At 39.3% G+C, this 25,187-nt stretch overlaps 1 protein-coding gene across 4 annotated transcripts in view; it reads left to right on the top strand.

Moving 5' to 3' along the window:
* Positions 1 to 25,187, top strand: part of MYH10 (myosin heavy chain 10) — a 105,335-nt gene that overhangs the window by 17,702 nt on the left and 62,446 nt on the right. For all 4 annotated transcript variants that reach the window (XM_041123247.1, XM_030012963.1, XM_041123246.1 and 1 more), the window contains exon 4: positions 21,401 to 21,428. In XM_041123247.1, the coding sequence (XP_040979181.1) occupies positions 21,401 to 21,428 (28 nt within the window). The remainder of the gene's footprint in view (positions 1 to 21,400; positions 21,429 to 25,187) is intronic.

The raw sequence follows: 25,187 nt of genomic DNA, 5'->3' as shown, positions 1-25,187 counted from the left end.
TGACCTAGTTCACACAAACTAAGAAAACACTGTTTCTGCTACCAGGTTAACCAACTGTTTAAATGTAAATCTTTTTTTAAAAAGACATTTCCCATCTTTAAATAAATCACTGTAAGTCTTTGTTTCTTCAGTTGTGCCTTTGTCTTTAGGGCTGCTTAATAATAAAATACAGATTGCTGGCTTGCTGAGTGCTCTTTCACCCCAGAAGAAACTATGCCATCACCACTGAGCAGGGTGATGCAGGGGCAAGCAATGGAAGAGCAGCAAATTGGGGCCACCAAGAGTTGTCATGCTTCTCAATGGATATTTGGGGCTGTGTTTTTATGGCAAAAAACCAATGGCCTCTTGACCAGAACAACAGCCTCTAATAGCTCCCATCAGCGGACCCCCTAACAACAAGTTTGTGTGGAAGAATAGAGCAAACTTTAAGATTATTTTAAGGAGTTTATTCCTAGCAGTTTCAAGTGGTTTGTGGATAAGGGCTTCCCACTCCAAAAGCTCAATATCTTTTGAAATTGTCTCAAGAAGTTTTGAAAAGTTCTTGAGACAAATGTCCTCTAATAAAGTAAGTCAATGTCAGTAGTTATCACACTTCAGGTGCTCTATATATTTGTTCACATACCATGCTAGTACTGATTTATATCTCTGGAGATCTTGCTATGTGTACAAATTTTACTATTTTTGGAAGATGAAATGAAAAAAATTTTTACACGATGGTACATGTTTGGTTACAGTTTTGTCTTGCTTCTGTACTGATATATGGAGGTTTATATTTTGTATCAAATCTCTGTTTGTGTGTTTCTGTGCTTGCTTTCTTTTTGATTTTGATAGTCTGAATTCTTTTCATTTGAAAGAGTGAAGCCAAAGATTGGAATAAGAGTAGATGAAAACTATGCAACAGGATCAATTTATTAGGGAATAACTTCAAGGTTAACTAAATCTGTGTATCTAGTGCCCTTTACCTGTATGGAGCTACTCCCTGTTTATTTTAGCAAGTGATTGCAATCAACCAGTGAATTTCCTGTTGATGGTTTGCCTTCACAACTGCATTGCCAAGGATAAGTAAAAACTCTAGAACAGGTATTAACAGTTTTGTGCTTGGCAAATATTTTACTAAACCAACTGTTCTTGCCTGATTGGGTTGGATCAGAGGAAGAGAAAAACAGGGCTGCTTCTGAATTTATAATGGACTCATGAAAGTGTTTACAGACACTGCTTCCTTTAGGAGGAAGGTGGCGTACGGACTTCTGGAGATACACTTGGCTGAAGTATGAAAACTCACTGCTATTTGTATTGGTGATTTTATACAATCACCCTGGCTTTTCATAGGCTTATGAAGCAGTGATCAGTCACAATAAGAATGACTAATGAATATGTCGAAAGGGTGTTAAGTGGAGGAGAAATCTCGGACTACGCTGCTCAGTGCTGGTCCCTCTTTGCTTACAGAACCTCTAGATGGGACCTGGTGCAGAGAGACAGGCACTTCAGGGAAATGAATTTAAGTCTTCATGTAAATAAAACTTGCAATTACAACAACTAAGGTTTTCTAATCATTAGGACATCAAGTACTACTTGTCTTAACAGTAGGAGATTATTACAATATTAAACTTGTTTTCTGGCTATCAGTGGCAACACAAGCTCAACTACTGAGTTTGCCTAGAATTTGGTAGGGAGAGCTATGTTTTCCCTGCCAGCCAAAGATTTAACATAATGCACAAAGTTTCCTTAATTTTCTAACTATGCCTTATGTTTTGCTAGACTTTCAGTCTTAAACTAAAGAAACAGAGAATGTATGTCAAACTGTTAGCTAGTAGAAATAGGTCTCTAACCACGAACTAGCTGTTCGAATCACAGTGATTCCGATTAAGTCATCGGCAGTCTCTGCAAGCACTTATTTGCAGCATAATCCTTGACTAGGATGCTTTTGCTGATAAGTTACTAACATGTAGTTATAGTTATAAACCTGTTTTTCTGCAGTTCATGTCCACGTTTGTGCACATGTTGCTTTGGGAGGTAGAGACAGGATGGTAGAGTGTAGCAGTAGAGGAGATTAGTTATTCCAGTACTATTGCAAGTCATGATTTTGCTGTTATAGCATATTCATAGATTTCTTTTGATATGAATGACTTCTGTGTTTCCCATATTTGATATCTAAAGTTTAATTATTATGATTAAAAACTGAAACTGAAACCATAGGAATGCATTCCTTTGGATAATATGACCATACCTTTATAGAAGTACCTTAACCACTAGTTTAAGTCAATGAAAGTGGTTGGCTGTATTTTTCTGGCCTGTTCGGTATAATCCATGTTTACTTTCCTTGTAGCTAATCATAAACTACTAATTTTGTAGGTGTTTGTGAGACGTGCTTACACTGATTAACAGGATACCTGGACCTGAGGTGTGACTCTGAACAACATTATCTTTTAAAACACAATTTTTCTGTGCTGGTAATCTGGTACAGGGAGTAACCTGTTACTCAGTATCTTAATGCTTTCATGCCTTTAAATCAGAGCACAGATGATGAGAGATCAAGTTTCTGCTAATCTGAAGTTTTGCATGTTTAAAACAATACTTGTGCTTAAACAACAAAATACAGATTTCTGTTGTAGATTATGAAAGCAAAAGGATTTTTGGTTGGCAAAACTGACGCATGTTCATCTTAGTAGTTATTCCATGTCTTTAAATGTTGCTGGAAACACTCCATTCTGTTAAACTGGCGATATAAACGGAGCACTACATTTCACAGTGTGCTCTCTGTTAGGAAAAGGTTGTATTGGAAGCATTGCTAACTGCCAGTCATCGAAGTGCTTCTCTGTTCTTGTCCCCTTGAAGAATTTCCTGTTTAGGGGGTCATTCAGCCCTGCAGTCTTCACAGGTCAGCTCTCATTGTGCCCTTTAGTAGGGAAGAGAATGGGCTGAAAATCTATTTCAGTGCTTGTTAAACATGGAGGACAAAGAGGTGGGGGGAAGAGCAGTAAAACAGAGTATGTTCAAGAAGCCCAGTTTGCCATTTTGGAGAGGGAATAGTACTCTCCAGAGAGATGTATTGGATTAGTGTAAGCTATCACAAGAAAGAGGGAGGTGCAGAATTGTTTTTAATGGCTGAGTGTTGCAGATGAACAGTTCAGTGGTGGTGCAGCTGTGATGCACTAGGGATTTGAGGCAAGTTTTGCAAGGAAAAGCAAACTTCGTTGATTGCTGGATCTTATAAGTGTTGCCACCTCTGCAGGACTTGTAGTAAAGATTAAATGTGAACACATTAAAAGCAAGCAAGGCTTTGGGTGCGTTTTGATTATGACAGGATTTCTCTTCAGGAAAAGACTCATTACCCAGTGCCTTGACCTCAGAAGATAATAACATGCAATTCAGCTTTACATACTGGATTTCCCCTCTCTCCTAGCAATTATTTTTCAAAGTAGTGTGGTAGTAGGGTAAGTGTTACTTCATGGGTAGTTTAGTGGATTTCTCCTGTGCTTTCTCTTCATTTTCCTAATGTTATGTTGAAGCATAAGTACGCATAACCCAGAGGCTTCTAGGCATATTGAAATTGTTTAGCCCTAGACAGAAATTGTATGCAGAAATGCGTAGGGTTGGAGTTGGAGTGCTTCACAAAAGAATGCAAGACTGAGCTTTTCACAGCTGCTGGACAGTTGACATGGTCATAAGGAATTGGTATCCTAATCCCTGTGACAACATTGACCTTAATTCTGTTTGGTAATACAATTTGCAAGACTTGCTAGTGGTCTGTACTGCTAAAAGTTATAAGCAGCAAGAAGAAAATGTTTTGACAGGGACTAGGATTTTCTTTAAGAAAACTAATTCTGTAAGTCTAATGGTTCATCTATGACTATTTTACTGGCAATGGAGACTTAATTGTGTGAAAGCAGCACTAACATACAGTTTTCTCTAGTGCTTTTACCATACTTGGCTTTCTCTTCTCCCTCCTCCCTATTCTCCCACTGTATTTCTAGAGGAAGTATGGCATTGTTTTATTATGCCTGTTTATTCACTGACTCTTAAAAGTGCTTTGGAAGAAATATTAAGGAAAACTTGTTTGCTTTTTGTTGCCAAAGACCAGCTTGCCTACTAATATTACTCTTGTATAATTATGCTTAGTCTCTCCTTTTTATCCTGTTTCCCTGAGGACATCTTGATGAGCACTAAATTAGCACTGATATTTTAGGACTGCCTTTAATCCTGTTGCAGAGAAGGTTTATCGGAAACAGCGTAATACATGAACACTTGGTGTTGGAGAAGCCAGTACTGCCTATAGATGCAATACTTCTCTCAAAAACATCATATTGTTCTATATTTTTAGTTAATCTAGATTTAAGTCCTCCCTTTGGGGACCTTTGCCCCTCCCCCTCCAAGATATGGAAGAAAATAATTGAAACTGAAGTATGACAACTCTTTTCTTTAAAGGTCTATTATCTTCAAATGGAAGAGGAAAAAATTGCTTTGAGACTAAAAAGCCCGAGAGTGATGACTAGCATTCTCCATTATGTGAGGAGTATATAGAACCTCATATATGTGCAATTAATATTCTTGATATTTTCATTACATCTTGACTTACCAAAAGATTCCCCAAAGCTTTTTAACTAGTTACAAAGTGTAGTATGGCAATCTAAGCAGAAATAGCTGCTTGGTAAATGTAACGTGAAGGATTTATAGGTTACACTGTGATTTCTGTGTTTTCACTTTGTCCAATCAGGCTGGTGTGGTATATAAATACTTAGGTGACAATAACATTAACATCACGATTGGCTTGTATACCAATAGGAATGTAATATAGAGTGGTCTTAATGTCTGAGTGGAGGGAAAGAGATTCTTGAAGCAAGAAATGAAGTAGAAAAAACTGAAATCCATCATGCTGAAAGTCTTCTGTCTTGTTACTTTTGAATTTGAAGAAAAATGATAAATGCTTCTGTCAGCTGAACCTATTGTGCAATATTTCATCCCCTTCCCCTCACTCTTCCATTCTGTCTCTTGATATTAAATCTGTGTGCTTAAGTGACTGTGAAGTTATTTTCATGATTTAAATTATTGCCCCTTGCTAGACCATCTCTGAATAACATCAGTAGCAATTACTTATTGAACAAACTCAATTGAACTTGGTTTCTAGAAATAAATTATAGTATACTATCATGTCTTTTTCTTAACTTTTTTGTTACTGTTGGAAAAGTTTTAGTACTTTAGTGCTTGTGACAACAGTTCCTAACCTTTTGTCTTTCTCTGTGTCAAAATGTGTTTGGATCCCTGTTCTTTATTGCTGTTCAACCTCAAGGTTATGAACTTAATTAGGCATGATGATATTTACAGTAAACAACTCTTTTCTTAAGGCTTAGTTGCTTAGAAGTGTTACTTGAAGTGGTTGACTTAAATTTTTTTTTTGTGTAACTTCAAGAAGTAACTTTCTTTATATTTAAAAATGAGACAGGAGTGACATTTGTTACATAAAGAATTCTTAGTTTATTTGGTGCCTTGGCTGTTTTCTCCCCACTTCTGAAGTGAAGTGTTGCAGCAGATTAGGCAGTTCCGTGATTTTTTTGGTTGATACTCTGACCAACTGATGATTTTAATTTTAAAGCTTGCTATGCAAGCTGGCATTATAATTGAATTGTGACTGTGATAGCCTACAGACAGGAATTCAAGACTAAGTGCATCCAACTTATGAAATCATTCATAAGATGAATCATTTTGTGCATATTACTCAGCCAGCACCTGCTTCTATTCTGAAGCTTTAGTTTAATTTAAGCTCCATTTATTTCTAGGTAGTTGTGAAATGGATAATTCACTTCTGCTTGGCTTTAGCCTTCAGATGACATACGTCAAGATATTATTGCTTGTGCAACAAAAACTTAAATATCTCCTAATCTTGACAGCACATTGCACTGTGACAGCACTCCTAGGTGTTGTGTGTTTTGCACAATGACTGGTTTTTGTCAGTAATGTCTGCATTCCTCTGGGGTGTTGAAGTAAGAGGTTATCTATTGTATAGCTGCTACTGTTAGCAATTGCAGTAGCTCCTTTTCCCTCCCCCTTCTTCTTTACTTAAGTTTCTTTGGTATACTCTGGTAAGAAAGCAACAAGAAGCAGGAGCAATTTTTATCACTTAGCAAGTGGAGAGAAGTGGTGAGGGGCTGGTGGTGTTCTGCTCTTTGTCTTCAATAACCCAAGGCTCACATCACCAACACAATTGCCAATTTATAGCTCAGTGTGTATCTAGCTTCTTTTCACTTGTCCATACTTGATGCTTTCAGGTATTTGGCTGCTGAGGTACTCCTGACAGACTTTGTGTACGTTCCTCAGTGATTCAGAGTTGCGAGGTGTTGTGCACCTGTAGTATGCTGTTTCATAAAGCAAGGTGAATAAAAGCTCATGGCTTTCTGAATACTCCAGGGCATTAAAATTATTGTATTCTAGGGCTTTTTCAGAGTGATGGTGAAGCCATCAGATGGTGTGTAGAAGGAAAGCCCAGAAGAAAAAGTAGGAAAAAATGTGACTGCCTCTTTATGTGTGTCTGCTAAGAAGTTGTTTGGGGAATTTCTCAGGCTGGGAATGTTCCTTTGAGGAAAACATCAGGGAATCACTCTCAAACTGAAGGGTTAGTAGATAGAAAAATGATGGCAGCAAACTGCAAAAACTAAATTCTTAATCTCAGAGATGGGATAGCTGACCGGGTGCTATAATAACTGTGCTGCATTTGGCACAAAACATTTGGTACTAAAGCGCCCAGATGTTAGCTACTGGGTGCCATCTCTTTGAGATTCCTTTTCAGATCTGGGAATCTGAAGACCCGTATACTCATGTTAGGTGTCAAACATGTTGGTAGAAACTGTTCCAAAGTATAAAACTAGCCTTTGCAGGAACATACATACACATATAATCATATATAAAGACTCCATATTGGTTTTCTAAAGAGAGGTCATGCCTCACAAATGCATTGATCTGTGCATGAATCTGTATGGACAAGGGAGGGCTAACTGATATGGTCTATGTGGCTTTCCAAAAGTAACTTGATAACAATCCTAACCAGAGGCTCTTAAGTAACTGCAATATGAGGAAAAGCCTTCATATACATAAAGAACTGGTTAAAGATTGACCAATCTTGTCCAGATAATAACCCTTGTCAGGGTTATTGCTGTGATAACCCTGTGGAACCTGCACTCATCGTGTTCATGCTTCTTGTTTATAAATGTCTTGCCTGGAGAAGAGAAGGGGTTGTGAGGGGATGCTTGGCTTACATTGTTATCCAGGGTAGCAAAAATGAGAGCCTGATGTAAAGAACTGTACCTCAGAATGTATAGGAGGTTAAAATAGCATGGGAGGCTCCATGTGCACTACTCCACAATGGTGGTGTACTGGGGGAATGAACTTTGTTAGCAGTGTTGGAGCTGCTGCTGCTTGAGTAGGAGCTGTAGGGAATGAAACAGATCTGTGGAAATCTAAAGGCAGTGTTCAGCAGTGGTTATCAATCAGGTAGAGAACATAAGGAATAACTGGAAAAGGGATCAAACCAGGAAACACTTTTGCCATAGGCTTATAATACATTTTATCTTCAGCGCTTTGTGCAGATCTGGCCTTCCCTGCTTTGGGCAAAGAGGAAATATGACAGGAAGACATTCAAAAAAACAACTGAAATTAACAAAACTGTATTCAGCCTGGAAATGGTAATTCAGGTCAGATAGAACAGAAGTCTAAATCTGAAGTGGCACAGGGAGAAGGAATGATGATCGTCCCCCCACCCCATCTCTTCCTATGCAAGAACAAAGGGTTGTTACTTGAAATTCACAAATGACATGTTCAAAACAATAAAAAGAAGTAATTTTTTTTAACAGCATAGCTAAACTCTGGTATTCTGCACCTCAGGATATTGTGGGTGCTGAAAGCCTATGCTTGTCCAAAAAGTCATTTAAGGAATACAGGAACTTGAAGTCTGAGGATAATGGATCAGGAAACTGCAGAAGAATTTGCTCGCTACTGTGAAAGTGTTGTAGGGAATCATCCTTACCTGCTAATTTTGGTCCTTGTGTTATCAGCTGTTGGAATGTGATACTGATTCCGATTGTATGTGGTCTATCTTGCTATATCAGTAAGTTTACTTTGTAACCTGCATATAAAAGTGCACATGGGTTAGATGGTAATAATCTATGTCTTCGTAACACCGGAGGGTTTGGGGTGTGATGGGTTAGTATGTGTGCCTCACTGTGCAGTGCATGGGAGTCATAGGGGTGCAGGAATCTGCTGCAGCTGGCTTTTAAGAGGCTGATGAGACTATTGGAAACTGTAGCACGGCTGTTAGTTTATTATGACTGCATGGAGCTTAATTAGTCTTTACTGGGGTGCTTTTCATAAGTATTATTTCTTACTACATTGAAGTGTTAAAGTGGCTGAGAAGATGCAACTGGTAAAATGCCATCATATCTCTTTAAAGCAGTAGCTGTTCATGGTGACATTCAGCATCTCAAATGAAATAGATTTAAAAGATGAGGTTAAGTTTTTTTCCACAAAACCCCAGGGAAACATTGTCTTTAGTTCAGGAATGAATTCACAGCAATTACTGGGTCAAAAATTCCTACAATGATTATCTTCTTTCTTGTATCCTTGTTTTTCAAATACCTTTTTTATTGAAGACTAAGGCTGGAAGAAAGGGGGTATTAGGTGCTAAAAATGGGTGGAGAAGAGTTGTAGTTGGGGAAATACTCTTCCTGTTTGCCTCCTGCTCTCCATAGGGAGATATTATCCCCCCTTACAGTAATATACGCTAGATTTTTAGATGGAAACAGTATCAAGCTATGTAGGGAAAAAAAAAAAAAAACCAAAACACCAGTCAAAGCCATTTTGTAAACAATGATTGTTCATGACCATTTCTAATAGGAAAGGATTACTCTAATTATCAGCAGATACAGTGAAACTATCAAATAAATGTTAGTCCTTTGTACTTCCAGCACAAATGTTTGTGTCAGGTCTATGTGCTCAACGGAGAGAGAGAAGAGGATTTTAAGGATTTCCCCCCCCATGTAAATAGCATAAGGAATATATGATGCTCATGTTTAGAGAAACAGCAAAGGGGAGAAGAAGATGCCTGTGTGTGTGCACAAGTGCATATGAGTAAAAGGTGTTTTGACCTTAAAGAAATGAAGGTCAATATCTTCCCTCCAAAGGAAAGGAGATATGACTATACCTGTGAATCCTTCTCTAAAAGCCGAAGGACTGATTTGTGTTGTGCGGTTTCAAATTGTTGTGCAGAAATAGAGTTTATTGGAAACTTAATGGTCATTTAGGCACAAGAGGGTAGGGAAAGTGGCGTCTGTCCTCTGAATTGTTGAACTTAAAAAAACAAACAAACAAAAAAAACCCCACCAAAAACCCTATTCAGTATCAAACCTAAAGGAAGTCTGTGTTTAAAATATAAGAAAGTAGCATTAACTTGGGTCCTTTGAGGAAAGGATTTTAGTGTTTGAATTGTCTCACTTAACTTGAGATATCCATTCCCCCCCCTCAATCTTAATTGTAGACAAATGTTTATCTTGAACATTGCACCGCCTGTGAAGTTGGTTGTGGTGTACCTTTCCACACTCACAAGGTAGCCTCAACAGTTTGGCATGTAAAGTGGTGGAAGCTCATGAGCTCTTGTCTCCTGAAATGTCTCATGAGACTGTAACAGTGGCTTTTATATGTTCTCTTGGGAAAGTGTTTTAGAACTTCTTAATGGTGCGCAGTGATTGGAAGAAGTAATAAAACGACTCCAGTGCTGAAAAACAGAGGTATAAGAAGTCTATACAGCAAATCTGGGACTTAAAATATTTTCAGATAAACATACTTATCAAAAGGCTTGTTATGGGTTTTAGAAAATATCTATCAGAAAAATGCTTACAACTTCTTAGCCTAGTTATTGCTAGGTGATGTGTTAAAATCACTGGTGCGTGTAGTGTGGCTGACCTTACTGGGAGTGATGTGCTAGATAGTCTGTGTCCTGTCCTATGTGTGGCTGAGAACAAAAAGCCAAACCACTGACCACGTTGTGTTGAAGTTAGAAAGCCTAGCTATGTACTGTTATCATACTTGCGATCTTTCCAAACTTGTGGAGTTCAGGCATAATGGAACAGCTTAGGAAGAGCCCACTAGAGTCAAAATTGGTTCACAGCCAGTTTTAAGTGGTTTGTGCTTGCTTATTTGTTTGGGAAGGAAAAGAACAAAAGTTAAATGAGTGAGCTTAAATGGCAGATATTACAGTTAGAGGACCTCCTTGAATCATTGTTTCGGTTGACAATGTAATCTTTTTCTAGGCAAAATTGTACTACATGGGGAAACAGAACAACTGAAGCAGGCTTGATGGAGAATAGAAACCACTGCTATGCTGAATGCAGTTTAAATAAACCTTTTCCAGCCTGTGGCTTGCCAACTACTACTAATATTAGCTTACTTCTAAGCAGCGTGCAAATAAAAACTGAAAAGTAAGTATAGGGACGGCCTGTGTATAAGATTTAGAAGCTGCTCGTTTCTACTGGGAAAGCTCTTTGGGAGCCACAAATCAGGAAGGCTGAGAACAGCTCATCTGTGTCATCTGAAGAGCAATAAGCATAAGCAAGCAAGTCCTTGCAGCTCTAGCTGGAGCAGTTTAAGAAGTTGCTGCCTTGTGGATTGTTACTGCCCTTCAGCTAAGTTGCATTAAACGCTTGTGTGAGAACCAGTCGTTGGCTTTGACTGTAAATCAGTCACGTAAGTTGTAGCTGGCCCCAATGGCTTGATGGTGTGGTGCATCAGGAGCACTTTCACAGTCAAAGTTGTTTTCCTCTTCATGTATTGGCACTTTGTACATTTCAGCTGTTGCTCACAATGTGGATCAGCCCTTGGTACTGTGCGGTGTTCTCTGGTCTTTCTCCAAACGGAGGGTCTTTCTCCAAATGGAGCATATTCTCCGCTCGCCTCCTAAACTACAGCAGTCGCCTGTTTCAAAAGGCTAAATAAATTTGGTATTGCATAATAAATTGGGGGTGTTTGCAAGTCTTGTTATAAATCTGTACCTGTTTGAATTAATTTATTTGGGAAGGAATGTGTTACCTATTAACTTCTGCTCACAAATGTAGCAACTCTCTTTTCATTTCTAAGTTAGACTTACTAAAGCTTCTCAATGATGGTTAATAAAGGTAGTGAAAGACTGCCAGTGAAAACATAAACCATGGTTGAGCTTCTTCAAACTTAATGAGGACTTAAAAAAAAAAAAAAAAAAAAATTCAAATTCTATCTGGTATGTAATGGAGAAGCTACCCACAGTTTCATTAAGTGGGCAGGACGTAGTCTAACAGCTATTTGTTTTCTCCTTTTATGCTGATTCAGCCCTGGCTAGCAACTCTGAAAACAAATGTCACAATTTTTTCTTTAGGAATGTGGGTAATTTCAAGCTAATGTTGCAAATACCTAATTCGTGACCTCTAAAATAGCCTCAATTCATAGCTTGGCTTATTCTTCCAGGGTTTGATGATGCTGTGTTAGGTTAGCCACTTGTGCTATGTCTGTGCTGGAGCGCAGCAGTGTAGCAGCTTGAGCTATCTGGGGTGAGTGAGTGAATGAGTGTGGTCATGAAGTCTGCTGTAGACATGCAAGAAACACTGGTACTCAGTGCTATGGTTCACCGTAAACAAGTTGCAGGGTAAACCGTGACGGGGGTTTGACTGACCTCTGCTATGCTTTGTTTGATAATGATTAACTTAACGTACTTAGCAGTCAGTCAGCAAGCAAAACTGAAGTATGGCTGTTGTGATTTCTTTCAAATCTTGCATCTTTTAGAGTAAGGGATAGAACCACTTTTTTAAAGTTTTTGTTATTTTAACTTCACAAGTAGCAGGAACACCTATAGAGTCTACATCAATGCCCCCACCCCACAGTGAAGAGGTGCTTTCTCAGGCTTTCGCTAAAGATTCAGGAGTATCTTGGAGTAATTAGATGAAGTACACAAAAGAGGCAAGAGTGAAATACTGGTCTGTCAAAAGTTGTTTGTGGCAGTTCGACCTGACAGCTTTCTCAGAGGCTGGTTTCTGGGTAGAGGAAATGTAGTAGATGCTGGCTGTCTGTGTCTTGTATCACTCTATATGGGAAATACTAGGTAAACAGACAAAGTTGGGAGTTGGTAGTTGATTTAAAACAGCACTGTTGTATTTGTCTTTGAAATGGATAGCATTGGGCTGGAGGGAGAGTTTTGATGTAATTCTTCATGGACTGGTGTCTGAGTCAGCATTGGGGGCTTCCAGTGTTTTGTGGGAAAAGTGTCTGAGTACTGATGAAGCAAAACTGATAAATATTATTCTAAATCTTAAAACCACTGGATACCCATGAGGAGTGGAGTGCACCTGAATTTCATCTTGCTTCTAGTATTAATTAGTGTTAAAAGTTTTAGGACAAAGAATGAGAATTTTTGCAAGTTCATTGCTTAACAGTTTCAAAGAAGTAAGACTTCTATGTAAAAACTGACCAACAAATGAATAAGCTGATGATGACAAGGCAAGAAGAAAAAGATAAATGCAGTTTCAAGGTACATTGAGAGATGGTTTTCCCCTAAAGAACACCAGTGTCCTTGATCATTTCTGACCTTCAGAGGTTCCTTCTAGCTTTTAGAAGGACAGTGCAATGATCCTACTTGCCTGTCTTTAAGATATCTGTGATGTCTCCATCCTTTTAGTCACCTGAAGCCTCCCACAGAGTAACCTGACAATGATATTGTCCTGCTCCTTTAGCACTGGTGGATGTATCACATCAGATGCTTTGAGCATGTGTACGTTCAGCTTCCTTAAAGAGTCAGTACTGGCTTGATTAAATTTAGGTATTATAACTTGAAATGTCAGCTTTATAGTGTTAGCAAATTACATGCTTTCTGAAAAGTTCAGTTGAATATTTAATGGCTTACTGTTAGCAAAATACTGACTCTATTCCTGTAAACTGCCCCGTCTTTATGTGATGTTGCAGAATGTACATTGAAGAGTGAATGACTAAGCTGTAGATAGCAAATATTATTGCACAACTAAAGGTAGAGGTGAAATGTAAGATAAACAGTGCTATTGCAGAAATCTCACTGTGAATGTAAGTGTGTTGGTATATTTGGTCTGCAGTAAGGTAGGTGCTCAGCAAACAAACTTGTGCCTGTCAGTCTTCCTGTTAGGTTTGTTAGAGATGTTTGTTGCAAGTCACTTCATAGTGTTAAGTGTTTGATGATAGCTTATGGAGTAACTAGGCAACATTTTAAAGACAAACACAAAATATAAAGGCATGCTTCATCTCTGTAACCAGATCTCTTTCCATGCTTAGTCCAGTAGAACTTGGTTTAAAGAAAAAAAAAAAAAAAAGGAATAAAAAGTTGTTCAGAGCTTGGAATCAAAGAATGGTAGATTGTCAGACCACCTGCGTGCTTTATAATGTTACGTAGCTTTTATGACCCGGTCCTGTGAATGCTCTGGTAGCAGTAAAATCCGTGTTGATGGGAAGGTCTCCTTCCTCCAGGCAGTGATCCATTTTCACAAAACTTGTCAGGAATTCAATTTTTAAATGTCCTTGAATAGTTTGATATTTGAGCCTGTTCACCTACAGTAGAGGGCAAATACACACAGATCTTCCAAGCCTTACATCCACAACAAACAAGGTTATTGACCAGGGAACCAAGCTTTTCTTGGTTTATGGTCTATGACACCTGAGTATTAAATACTGTCTAAAAATAAACAAGAGCCCTCTATTCCCCCTACACCACTGCCTCTTTTTAGAAAGACAACAATTTCTCCCATTTGAGAAATACCAAAGTTGCTTCCTCCACCCCAACAAAACCAGCAGCTTTTTTGGTTATGCCTGCTACAGAAATGGGGCTGGCATTTTATCACTGCTGAATAGGTATTTCATGCTCTGGAGCAATAAAAGGAAAGGCTATGTTAAAATGAATGATCCGCAAGAGTCTTGCGCTTGGGTTTTGGGAAGAACAACCCTTGACATACCTGCAAATAAGAACTGTTTCCCTCTCTGTAATTTCCAGCTGATTGATGGCTGGAAGTGTAGTAGCCCATAACTTTTTCTTCAACCTGAATTGGGAAAGCAGGTTAATACTCACATACATCCATTTTCACAGCTTTCCTAGAATTAACATTTTTATTGGCACACTTATTTCATGTTCTTACCTAAACAAAGGCTCGATGCAAAAAGGAGGTTACTTATAGGAAGGGTGGCAGGATTGTGAGACAGTCAATGTTTGTATGAAAGTTGCTGTGTTTGACAAGAATTGTAGTTGCTGTCGAAGTAATCGGAGATACATTAAATCTGAAAGCAGGTAATACATCTGTGGAATTGTTTTCATATATTTGCGTATTTGCTTTCTAGTTGGGTAGTTCACTCTGTGGGGTAGCTCCAAATGGCTTCTTCCATTCATTCCAGGTCCAATTGTGAGGGATAAAGGCAGATCTGGGCATCTGCAATACTTAAAATATCAATATAGTAAAGGGCAATTGGAGCAAAGACAGTTGTAGAGGGTGGGCATCTGTTTACTTGTAAGCTCTGTTCTGTGATAAAATTTCTGTGTTTGCAATGCTACGGCCTTTGAGTTTTGGTAGGAAACTTGATGACAGATTCTTCCTTTTCTGTTTGATTATCTTGTATCAATTTATGAATGACTATAGTGTGACCAAAGCAGAACTAAGTCATGCTTTTAAGAAAAGCTGCTTTGTTAAAATACAGTAATTCTTTGTATACAGACTATAGCTTTGAGCTATGACTTTTCGGAGCATCCTGCCTGAACCAGTTACCCAACAAATGTGTTTAATGTACATCTGGAGCCTTCCCCAAAATTAACAGGGGTTTTGTTGGGTCTAGTCTGTTAGTTGGCGAAAAAAATCCTTTCATAGTTTGGTGAGAGAAGGGATATGGAGTAAAATGTTTTGTATTCTGACAGTCAAAACTTCATGCATTTTATTATATGTACATAGTAAGGTAAACTCAGGATCTGTTCTTACTGGATTTTCAAACAAGAAAACATGGCAACTCCTTTGTAGCCAAGCAACAGGTTGGTTTGAGGAGCTGCCAATTGCTGTCCCCAGAGCATATTCCTCTGGGGAGACTAGAGCAAAGTAGGTTTAAGAGATTGTAGGGAAAAATGGCTTTTAGAGCTGTAATTCTTCTTGTCCTTCTTGTATTCTGGTAATTCTCCTTGGCCTCTCTTCAAAGCGTTTGTACTGTTCAGTGTTGTGTGACTGGGTTTCCCTAATGTGGCTGCTGCTTCTTGCATCAGTAAGATGTCTTTCACCTGTATGACAGTAGGTGTTAAACACAACAGCTTATTCTTGTCTTGAGGTGTGACAGTCTTCCTTTGGGTAGAAGCAAAAGGAGGAGGAGAGCAGGAATGAAAGAAATGGTTCAGTATCTGATACTTCCAGATTCTAAATATATAGCTTGATACAGCATAAGCCGATCTAACCATTAGCCACTTTTTGATACACATTTTGATAGGATTAGTTTTCTGCTAGTATGGCTCACGGACTGGTTCATTGTAGGTGACTACCAGTGCTGGCTCAAGGGAGGCAGTGTGAATGTATGCTGGGGATGGAGGAGGTGGCACTTTCTGCTGGCAGCAGATATCTAGTTGGGAATGGTTTGCAGGTCACCTGAGCTGGGGAGTGTGCTTTTTGAGGTAGCTTTAGGGTGACCAGAGCATGGGTAGCTGGTACAAGAGGTGGTTCTCTCACTTTCCGTACACTAATTTCAGTGTTTGTGTGACTGCGTTATAAACTGGATCAGGGAGCTGATCTGGTTGAAAACTAAATTTTGTTAGTTCCATCAGCTACTTGAACTAGCATCATGTGCGTCTGTGCAGTCGGCTGCTGGTTCAAAGGGAGGAACAGGATGGTGAAACTGGGCAGAGGAAGCAGAGACAGACATCAATGGCAGCTCAAGTTGAATTACAGTGGTGGGGGAGCTTCAGCCTAAGGCTAGTGTCAAGTTGTATTGCCTTTGTGCTTCCAAATTCTTCCATTCAAAAGGACATGCTAGTCTATAGAAAGCTTATTTCATAAGCAGAAGATCAAATTTTGGTTTTATTCATAGACTCTGCATAATTTTCAAACTTTGTTTTTCAAATTAGGAATGCTGTAGTAACAGTTCTCTATGCAACTTGAATGTTATGGTGTTCAGTGTAGTTTGAAGACCTTGGGATATATTTGAATCCAAGCTGTGTATCTGAAGTTAAGTGATAGATTCCTGTGGGACTTTGGTGTTGGTTTAAAACCATAGGGTTGCTGTCATGGATGTAGCTTGAATTAAGAGCTTGGTCCTCTTATTTCATCCCCTCTTACAACATACTTGTCCTCATGCTTATATTCATCTGGTTGAGTTAAACTGACTGACTGAGTCTCTTGATTAGTGAGCCAAGCTGCTTTAACCTATGGTCAGACAAGCACCAGTGTCTGCTCAGAGGACAGAAACTGTGCTATGGTGTGGCAGAAATGTGACACCTTTCCCTAAGAGACTGGAAGTCATTAGTTTGGCTCAGCCTTATAATGAAACTGTATTGAGTTATATGGGAGTAACTTGAAATATATTTATGCTGATAGCAAAAGTTGTGTTATCTAAGTTGTCTTAAAGGTGCTTCTTTTTCCCCCACTAAATTGTCTGCTTACATGCTTAAAATGTAATGTACCCATTGTGACTTTGTCTGGAGTTAATCAACCATTCCAGACCAATACACTTTCTCACCCTTTGCATGGAGTAAGAGACAACTAATGTCAAATTTGCTAATGCTGTCCATGAAAGTAATTTATTAGTATTTCCTATTTCAGTTGCTCCAAAGGTGGGAGATGAGGATTGCCTGCTAACTTTTTCTGCTTTTTACCGCTGCAATTTGCTTATAAACCCCAAGGGATTTGTTGAATTGGTCTAGTCTTTATATATTCCTACAGATCTGTTTGATGTTGGAGTAATGTTATCTCATGAAGACTTTGCTAGAGAGAGATGTTTTTGGTCGGTTCTTAAGAATTGTAAGACATATGTAGAAACTTAAGTGTTTTCCAAATATTTTTAGGTTTCCATGAACAACCACCTCAAAACTGTGGCTTTAATAAAAAAATGCTATTAAAAATTTTGCAAAGGATGGCAGATTATTTTTAAGACTTAGGCATGTTCTCTGTCATAAAAAAAAAAAAAGTGTCTTGTGGGCTGCCTGCTGCCCTTCAGGTTGAAGCTGGGTCACAGAGAATCATGCAGTTTTTTGAAAGTATTGTTGAGATATATATCCAAAGATGAGAAGTTTAGTGCTTCTTCCCTGCCCCAGATAACAAATCTGGCAAGAGTGTCGGATAAGGGCTCAGTTCTTTCAAAAGATAGGCTAGCAGATATGTAGTTACTGCTCTTTGGAGCCTTTAGGAAGGGGACCAGCTGCTTTGAAATCAAGACTACAGATAAATTGTGTTATTTGGGGGAGGAGAAAATGAAAACAAATAAACCATAAATAACTCTTCCATGTTAGTCGTTTTGTCAGGATCTTTTTTGGAATCGGTTGGTGAGATCAACTCTTGTTCTTGGGACAAAAGGCATCCGGCATTTGACAACACATGAAACATCATCCTGAGCCTTCAAGCAGTAATTTTTTGTTATTGTTAGTTGAGTGCTAGATGTGGGAACTGGCCATTAGCATAAGTAAGTGATCAGAAGGCAAAACTTGAAACAACTTGCTGTTGTCTTGCTTCCATTTTCATAGTTTGTTAGGTTCAGAGTCCAGGTGGACACAGAAAAATGGATTTGGAGTAACATATTCGAGTACCAGATAACTAACTTTATAAGGTCTGTGTCAGTTCATGCTCACAGACGTAGAAAATAAAAAAGCTCTGCTGCACTTGCTGGAGCTTTGGCAATGACAAAATGCACACAACTGTCTGGACTCTGTAGACTTTCTCTAGGACTAATTGCGTAAGAAAATTCATTTATAGTGTCTTGCATGTTGTGGAACACTAGCTTTGCATGGTAAACTGACAGGTAAAATATGTCATGATACAAAGCATTGACAAATGCACATTGCCTTCAAATAAACTACTTTCAATTTCAAGGCAAATGTTACTTGTGTTCTTAAGTTTTTAAGAAGTGATAAACTGAAAAGCTATACTTTAGAGGTGACTATTTTTTTGAAGTGGCTTAGCTACAGTGACAAAATTACAGAGAGAAGTTATTCTTGGGAAGTGAGAAAGGGGAAAATCAAGTTGTCACTTTAGAAAAAGTCTCAATAAATACTAAAGCTAGGAAATACTAACTTTCCACTCTACTCCTGGTACCAACTTGGCATTCATTCAGCAGTTTTCTTCTAAAAGAACAAATGTACTGTCCTATGTTATCTTGATTTTTTTTTTTTTTTTTTTTTTTTTTTTTTTTTTTTTTTTTGCTGGCATATGGAGTTGCCTGTGAAGTGCATGAGTTGCTGTTAGCTACCACTGGAAACAGGTCAGGGTCAGAAAGTTGCACTTTTTTCTAGTTTATGCTGTCAAGTGGGCATACAGTACTGACTGACTGCTGCTGGAGTTCTGGGCTTTGTCTCCTGCTGGTGGCAAAAAGTTATTTCTGGTAGGACTTGCAAGACCGGCTGCTGTATATCAAAACCAGAGGAACATAAACTTTATTTTTAGAGTGTTTTCTTGTTTCTATTGTCATACTCCCACTGCTTTTGCCTACTCTCAGCTTTTTTTTTTTTTTTTTTTTCCTTGCAGTCACAGGCTTCCCCCTTCCTTTTTTTGCTGTGTCTGTACAGGAGTTGCTGTACATCATGCAGATGTAGAAAATGATCCAGTAAATGTCATTGACAGTAGAAAATGATCACTGTGGTCTTGTCAGGCGTATCACCAACTCTTACAATCTTATTTTCTTTCCCACTTTTAATAATCTAAACTAATATTCTTCTGCTGTCCTACTACAATCATTCTGCTCTATTTGTTACCCTGTAGGTAGGATTTTTGGAGGTAACATCTGCTTGCAGGACACATAGTCACAGGGGTGCAGGATTTGACTTGCGCTCCTGGTCAAGTGCAACCCAGTGCAGTTTGTCTGCCCAACGCGGTAAGAGGATCACTGGTATTTCTTGCAGTTTTTTAACAAGCTAGTACAAGAGGTTGAAGGTACAACTGTTTGCATTTTTTTAACATTTTTCAGTCAGAAAGCACCTCGTATTTTCTGTCATACTTGATGTTAAAATGTAGTCTAAAACTTGCCAGCGGTGCAGTCCGCAAGTCTCTGGTTTAGCCAACTGTGGCAAGATGCGGTGGCATCTGCCTGCTTTGAAAGACTTGACTTCACGTCCTTCAAACTTTCTATTCATAAACTAATTAAAATAACCATAATTTGCTGATACCAGGTCTTTTTTAGCTGGTTTGTGTTTTTAGAGGTGTTGTGTCTGTATGAAGATAGCCTTTTGATCCAAGGTACATTGGGGCTGTTGTGTAGAAAATGGATCTGAGGTCTCCCTTCCACCAGTACAGTCTTTTTTGTATAGTTGTGTGGCGTATGAGGGAACTGATTCAGTTCAATGCAAATCAGACCAAAAAACAGCTTGTCAGGCAGCTTTACTGCTCATCTCTTGGCTGTGCTACGCTGATGACATGAGTGCTGCCAGAACTGGAGGAAGGGGACAGGACACGATTGCCCCTTCAACAGCAGCCTGTCTTTATTTTGGCTGTATGTCCCGGTTGCCAGGCTCCCTGGCAGCCCATGCTGATCTAAATCCAGGTGTCTGTGCCCCAGTCGACGGTCCTGCCTGTCTGTGCTGAAACTTGTATTTCTGCTGCTGTGTGGCAAGCCTGCTCAGGGAGCCGATGTGGCTGAACATGAACTGTTGTTGTATCAGGGTTGTTCATCAGGCAGTGTAATGGGAGGAAACGCAACTCACTGCTGGAGTTTTTTTTTTTTTTTTTACATGCTACCTAGCTAAAGTAGAAATTATGCTTCAATACTAGTTGTTATGCAACAGTGTGATGAACTCAGCTCATTACATAGGTAGGATGACTGGTTTCATAGTCTGCAAAACTCAGCAGTAATTTGCAACTCAGAACAATAGTTTTTCTGGACCCATTTTGAAACAATGTGAAATGTTGTTTATATTACTCTGCTTACCAGAAATGGTCATAAATGTATTGAGGCTGTATATATGGACATAGATCTGTTTCAAACCTATTAAGCATGTGGGGAAGCTGCCTTGTAGCAACTGAGAAGCTGTCTGTTCATCATGCTACTACTGAACTCGGTGTCCTAGAGGGAATAATGATCATCACATTACCAAATGCTCCCTTTCTGTGGTCCATCAGAGCGTTGTGTTCAAGAAGGGCTGTATGCGGAGAGTGGCAGGGAGTCTAACGTGTAGTCCTGAGCTTTACACTTGAACAAAACAAAGCTTGATTTTATTTGTTATAATGTAATCCATTACAAATTACCAGTCAGAACAGACAGAAAACTTTTTGAGGTTCTGAGCTTGCAGGAGGCAATTGGATTCTTTTGGAGCTAGTGACAAACAGCTGAAGTGTAAAAGCAAGATCTTTGTGATGCAGATTTATGAAAAAGATGTTGAACTCATTGAAAAACCTGGCTCAAACGGGGTGGAGAACACCTTTAACATTTTACTTTCTGCAGGTATATTTAAATGTTTGGATTATATAGTTTTTAATATAGAGTGTATGATGTTGAAATATATTCTGTAAAGATCCTGTAATTATCAAATACCTCTTGCAGGGTATAACTGACCTTCAGACATTCTTCTCAAAGGTCGTGAGCGCAGCAGTGGGTGTCACAAAAGTGCTGAGCCACACCATATTGTGGAGTTCGGCTCTGTTCAGTATTTCCCTGGATCTCCTTTTGACAAGTCTTTAATGAATAAGCTAAATTATGGAAGCACTTCAGGCTTGCATGTTAATTTAAAAAAGAAAAAAAAAAAAAAGCTGTAGAGTAAAGCACTTGTTTGCTGGAGATGTTAGTGCTATTTCCAAGTGTCTGGTCATTAGTATTGTGTACTTGAAACTGTTTTTCTTCTCACTTAATACTTAAGATTCTAAATTACTTGATTAATCTGGGAAAGGGTGCATACAGAATAAAAATGTTGGGCCAGCTTTATCTGAAAAGATGGTTAAAAATATTACCATGGATTATTACTAAATTTAACCAAAATTTTGGCTTTATTATATAAAATGGCAGAACTTTCAGGAATATCTAAGCTGTTGTTTGAGGCGGGGGGGAGGGTTGTGGACTGGAATGTTTAAGGGATATTATAAAAATTGCTTGAGAGTGTCCTTAGAACTGTTAAGCTGAAAAGCTGCATTTTTAAAATGTTCATTTAAAAGAAACTGTCTTGCAAATTACAGGACAGTATAAACAAAAAACTATAACAATGTTTGTTCTTGTTTTGCAGACCGTGAGGACCAATCAATTCTCTGCACGTAAGTGAACACTTTTCATTTGGGCATTTTTGGAAATCTGTATTGTGAAAGGGGTCTTTGATACAGCTGTAGTAGTCAAAACTTGGTCTTTAATCTTGACAGGCAGTGACTAATGGTTAAAGATGTAGCATGAAGTGATATTTAATATGGGGATATATTCTTCTAATACCATAATTCACCTTCTTATTGAAAGTTTTATAGGCATGTGCTACTTAAGAAATGTAGTTTAAAAATGCCAGTCAAGAGATCCGAATCAGAAATAAAAAGCTTTAAAAAGTGTACATCTGTCTGAAATGCTTTGTTGTAACTACTCAATGTGTAGTGCCCAAGGGGGATGTGAATCAAAAGTTGGTCTAGAAACACTGCTGAGCAACAGCTTAGCTTTGGATCTGCTTCAAACGGGAAAACTCTGAAGTTGGTTGACATTAAGGTTTCCTTTTGCTTTCTCTGTGTGCACCTGAATTTGCCCCACCCAGGAGCAAATTTCTAGCTTCAGCTTAAATTTCTCTGGGATCTGGAAATGCAGTGGTGGGATACTCAGAATATGAACGTGCTTTCAGGTTGATGACACTACCGAGCTAATCTGTCTTTGGGCTGCTGTTAAAAGAGGTGATCCAGTTTCCTTTCCTTTACCGCATAAGCTGTGTGTTTCTGCAGCCTCTTGTGCTAGCATTGGGGGTTGGCAGCCAACATAAGTTAGTTCAGGGAGCGAAGCTGGGAGAAAACTGGCCTTGCCACAAAATAATCCTTTGCAGCAGTTTTGTTCTCTGGGTCTGCACACTGTGGGCTCAAAGGAGAGTGCTAGCCTGAAGAAGGAGGTACCAACATGCAGGAGGGGAACTGTCCCTGTTGGTAGCACCCTGGGGGTTAGGATGGTTCATCTGTGTTGTGAAACCACACCTTGGCTCCATTCTGAAACTGCCTGCAGTTAGCAGTCTTGGGTATAACTTAACATATTCAATTATCTGAGGGAGAGAGGGAAGATACGGTACCTTGCATGCCTCTGACTTGCTTACGTGATCAGTTGACCGTGCTGTGTGCCATTGCATACCAGTTGCATTGAGGCCATAGTTCGTGAGGATGCCTGCTTCCTAAAATAGCTCAATGGTTAGATTAATTGCTGGAAAGAGACCTGGGTTCAGTTTCCTTCTTGACATGAAGGGATTCATATCTTCATCTCCTGCTTCCTCCAAAAGTGCCTCTAACTATCAAGCTCTATACAAGACTGAAGGTGGATTCTTTCAAGCCATGCTTTTTTGAACTATGGATACTATGAGTACAAGATTCATGGGGCTTAAGGACACAGAAGCAAATACAGTTCTGTAGCTGAGATAAAAGTTGATCCAGTTAACACAGGCTTGTCTAGGTCAGTGGTTTCTACTCTTAGTAGGACTTCTATTTTCATGTGATGACTACTTCATGTGCAATGTACAAAATAGCCCTCAAAACAGGGATGGAATCCCAGAGTGAAAAGAAGTGCTTTGTTCTTGTGTGTTTGAGGATGCTTTGACAGTATAAGCTTGCCTCAGGTGAATTTTTTGAAGTAGCTTCATGTTTTGTGCCTATGCCTGAACCTTGCACTCCTTTACATGGTCAGCTGAGACCACAAAGGTTGGAATGGCAGTGCTACAGGATTTAATGAATGTCTGATCTGTTCATTTGCAAATTGGAAAGCCTTTTAGCTCTCTTGTCTTCAATTTTGTTATTACCTCACCTGTAATGTTACCATAAGCTTTTGATCCTTCTGTACTGAATAGATAATTGAATCCTGGTTTATGCCTGATATAACACACTTAAGTATGAAATATCTGGATCTTGTGATAGGTTCCCCATCTTGGCTAGGCAGTTGACAAGCTGCTTGCTGTACCTCCCTTTGCAGAGGGATGCTTGCTTGCAGATGGTGAGGGGTGGGGAATGGATGTATGTCCCTACAATCAGACCTCAGGAGAATGTGACCATATCCAGTACTGAAGTCTGGAGCTGCTAGGGACTGCTCTGAGTGCAGTCCTAATATTAAGACCCTCAGAGATGGCACTGAGGACGTCTCTTCTGTTGGACATGTAAAATGTTGGTGACAAATCTACTCCATGTAAAATTTCAGAAGCTGGTGCTAAGATGCAGTAAACAATACATCTCCAAAGGATTTCAACACTGTCCTGGAATCATATCACAAAACTAAGTACTGAAACTATTAGTACCATGACACTGGACAAGTTTTGCTACCTTTAATTCAGTGTCTTGGTTGTACCAGTGTTAAAGGCTACAATTAACAGAAGTGTGGCAGAGTCTTCATAAAGCTGCATTTCTGAGCCACAGATTCCAGGTTCTATTGGCTGTCTTGCTCCTTTAACCTGCACTTCTTACTGAAGTTCTTACGCAGCCACGTGAAGAAAAAAAAAGGTTAAAGAGATCAATATCACTGAACATGGTTTACAAGGAAATACAAATTTCCTCAGTAATGTGGACAGATCTGTGGCCTCAGAATTATGAAAGGTAAGGCATCGTTTCTCCAAACTGCACGTACAGGACCAAAGAACATCCAGTCTAGGTCTTACCTTTTGAGAATATGAAGACACATGATATGATAGACGGTAGGATCCAAGGTGTTTCTGTCGTCTTGAAGTTGAACACTAAAGTTCCACCATAGCCCAGGAGACCTTGCTAACGCTGTCTAACCATCAGCACCATTTAGATGCTGACTATAAAAAAGAATAGTAGGGGTTACCAGACTGCTGTTCAGGTTAATAAACACTTTTCTCTTAAAATAGGTTTGTCTTGGGCTGCTTTTCAGGTCTGTGTCCAATTCAGAGAGAAGTGCCATCAAAACCGTTTGTATTCTCCTGCATGTATCTTTTGAACAAATAGACTATAAAGACAGCTGCCTGCTGCAGTACTGTCCCTAACATGGTTTCCCCCATGGGATTCATGGGAGAGCTGTGTTCCTTTGTCAGGTTTGCATTACAAACTCAGTACGTGACATCTGACTGGCTGGGATGTTAATTCCTCTTCATGAATGGAACAAGGCCATGGTAAACTCCCTTGTGTAGCAGGCTAAAAGGAGGTCTCTTGTTTTGATCAAGAGTGGGCTAGTGTCCAGGACTTCTATTGCTTTGCTGATTCTGTGGTGAAGTAGTAAACTGTGTGTATTTCCCTTCCATGCCACTGGTTTTACAGGTCTTAGACTAAGGCAGGAATAAGTAAGGTGAAAGGAGTGTGTCTTAACCGCACCGGAGGTGGTTTCAGAAACTCCTTTGGCAGTTCATAAAAGGCTTGAGACATCTTCTCATTCCAAACCTGTTGTCTTGGGACCTGGATCACCTGACTGACCCTGATCTTTAGTAGAGCTGAAAGTCCTCAGAATACGTTTTCTTTTCTCCAGTAGGAGTGGTTCAAGCTAGCTAGTGAGAAAGAAAACATCCCTTGACTTGCGCACTTAGATGAGTAGACAGTTGTGGTGTGCCTGTCATTCTCCTGTCTCTGACTGCCTTGACTGTAATTGTCTTTGTGTACATCCTGGAGATAAGTCTCTCCCATTGCTTGATGAAGGCGTGTCTGGTTAGCATCTTCACCTATCTCTCCCTCCCTGTAGTTGATCAAGTTTCCTGGGTTTTTACCTTCCATGGCCTTTAGAATAGGGGGCTAGATCAGCTCTCAAGTAATAGTATTTGAACAACACCTTACCAGGTCTCTTGATCCAGCTTCTTTTTTGTCTTGACAGCCAGGAGTGCTGCTCTCAAGGGCATTCTTAGGTGTAAGATT

The sequence above is a fragment of the Aquila chrysaetos genome, chromosome 5 (assembly GCF_900496995.4).
Source record: "Aquila chrysaetos chrysaetos chromosome 5, bAquChr1.4, whole genome shotgun sequence".
In the NCBI taxonomy this organism is placed as follows: Eukaryota; Metazoa; Chordata; class Aves; order Accipitriformes; family Accipitridae; genus Aquila; species Aquila chrysaetos.
The sequence above is the reverse complement of the archived record's forward strand: the minus strand, read 5'-3'. Positions and strand labels throughout refer to the sequence as shown.